This window comes from Cannabis sativa, chromosome 3, assembly GCF_029168945.1.
Source record: "Cannabis sativa cultivar Pink pepper isolate KNU-18-1 chromosome 3, ASM2916894v1, whole genome shotgun sequence".
NCBI lineage: Eukaryota > Viridiplantae > Streptophyta > Magnoliopsida > Rosales > Cannabaceae > Cannabis > Cannabis sativa.
The window spans coordinates 59,703,801-59,705,138 of NC_083603.1; the positions used below are offsets into that span (position 1 = coordinate 59,703,801).

The 1,338-nt window shown below is 33.7% G+C and overlaps 1 protein-coding gene across 1 annotated transcript; it reads right to left on the minus strand.

Annotated features, from left to right (window-relative positions):
- Window positions 1-411: 411 nt before the first annotated feature.
- LOC133036198 (uncharacterized mitochondrial protein AtMg00860-like) lies at window positions 412-780 on the minus strand. The gene has a single exon (XM_061112710.1). It carries the CDS (start codon window positions 778-780, stop codon window positions 412-414), a length of 369 nt encoding a protein of 122 aa, XP_060968693.1.
- Window positions 781-1,338: the final 558 nt, after the last annotated feature.

The window sequence follows — 1,338 nt, forward strand, 5'->3', positions numbered from 1 at the left end:
TATTAATATAATAATAATATAATATTAATAAAAAATTTATTAATAATTATCTTATCATTTCTTAGTTACTAAGAAACTTTTACTTTTAGGGTGCTACATTAAAATGTACATACTCCTAATTACCCCAATACCTATATTATCAACTTATCAAAATATTCCCATTAATTCTATTAATTAAGCCTGTTATGACATTTCTGGCCCTCGATCGAGTCTCCAAGGTTGCCAAACCTGAAAATATTTTTATTTTACATATAGTTCATATTACATTCACACATACTATATAAATCTCCATAATTTAAAAATCACGCTTATTTATCGACTTATAGCAAATTTAAAATTTTATGTTGAACTAGATTAGTAGGATCATAATCCCACTCATTACCTGGTTAACTCATAATATAAATATAAACCCTAATTAGTAATTATTGAGCTTATTGGGATATTACATAAAGCATCATTGAATACCACATATGGTTCCTCACTATTAGGAACAATGAGAACAGGCGTCGAAGTTAATCTTTCCTTCAACTCTCTGAAAGCTTCTTCACCACTATCATCCCACATAAACTTTACTTCTTTTCTTGTTAACTTTGTCAAAGGCATAGCAATCCAAGAGAAATTCTTCACAAAGCGACGATAGTAGCCTACCAACCCCAGAAAACTTTGAACTTCAGTGACATTCTTTGGTCTTTCCCACTGTAGAAGAGAGTCTATCTTTGCAGGATCAACGGTGATACCATCTTGAGAAATTACATGGCCCAAGAATTTGACTTCAATCATCCAAAGTTCAAACTTCTCTTTCTTAGCGTATAATTGATGATCTCTCAATGTCTATAATATTGTTGTCAATTGTTCAGCATGATCCTCACGTGTCTTAGCATACACCAAGATATCATCAATGAATACCACCACAAACTTATCCAAGAAAGGTCTAAACACTCTATTCATAAGATCCATAAATGCAGCAGGTGCATTCGTTAACCCAAACAGCATTACCAAAAACTTAAAGTGTCCATAACGTGTCCTAAAAGCAGTCTTAGGGATATCTTCTTCCCTAATCCTTAATTGATGGTAGCCTGACCTCAAATCAGTCTTTGAAAAGAACTTTGAACCACCAAGTTGATCAAATAATTCATCAATCCTCGGTAGAGGATATTTGTTTTTAATTGTCATCTGATTCAGCTTTCTATAGTCGACACAAAGTCGCAAAGTCCCATCAGCTTTCTTGGCAAACAAGACTGGAGCTCCCCATGGAGAAGTACTATGTCTGATGTAACCCTTATCCATTAACTCCCCTAATTATTTTTTCAATTCAGCCAACTCTACAGGTGCCATGCC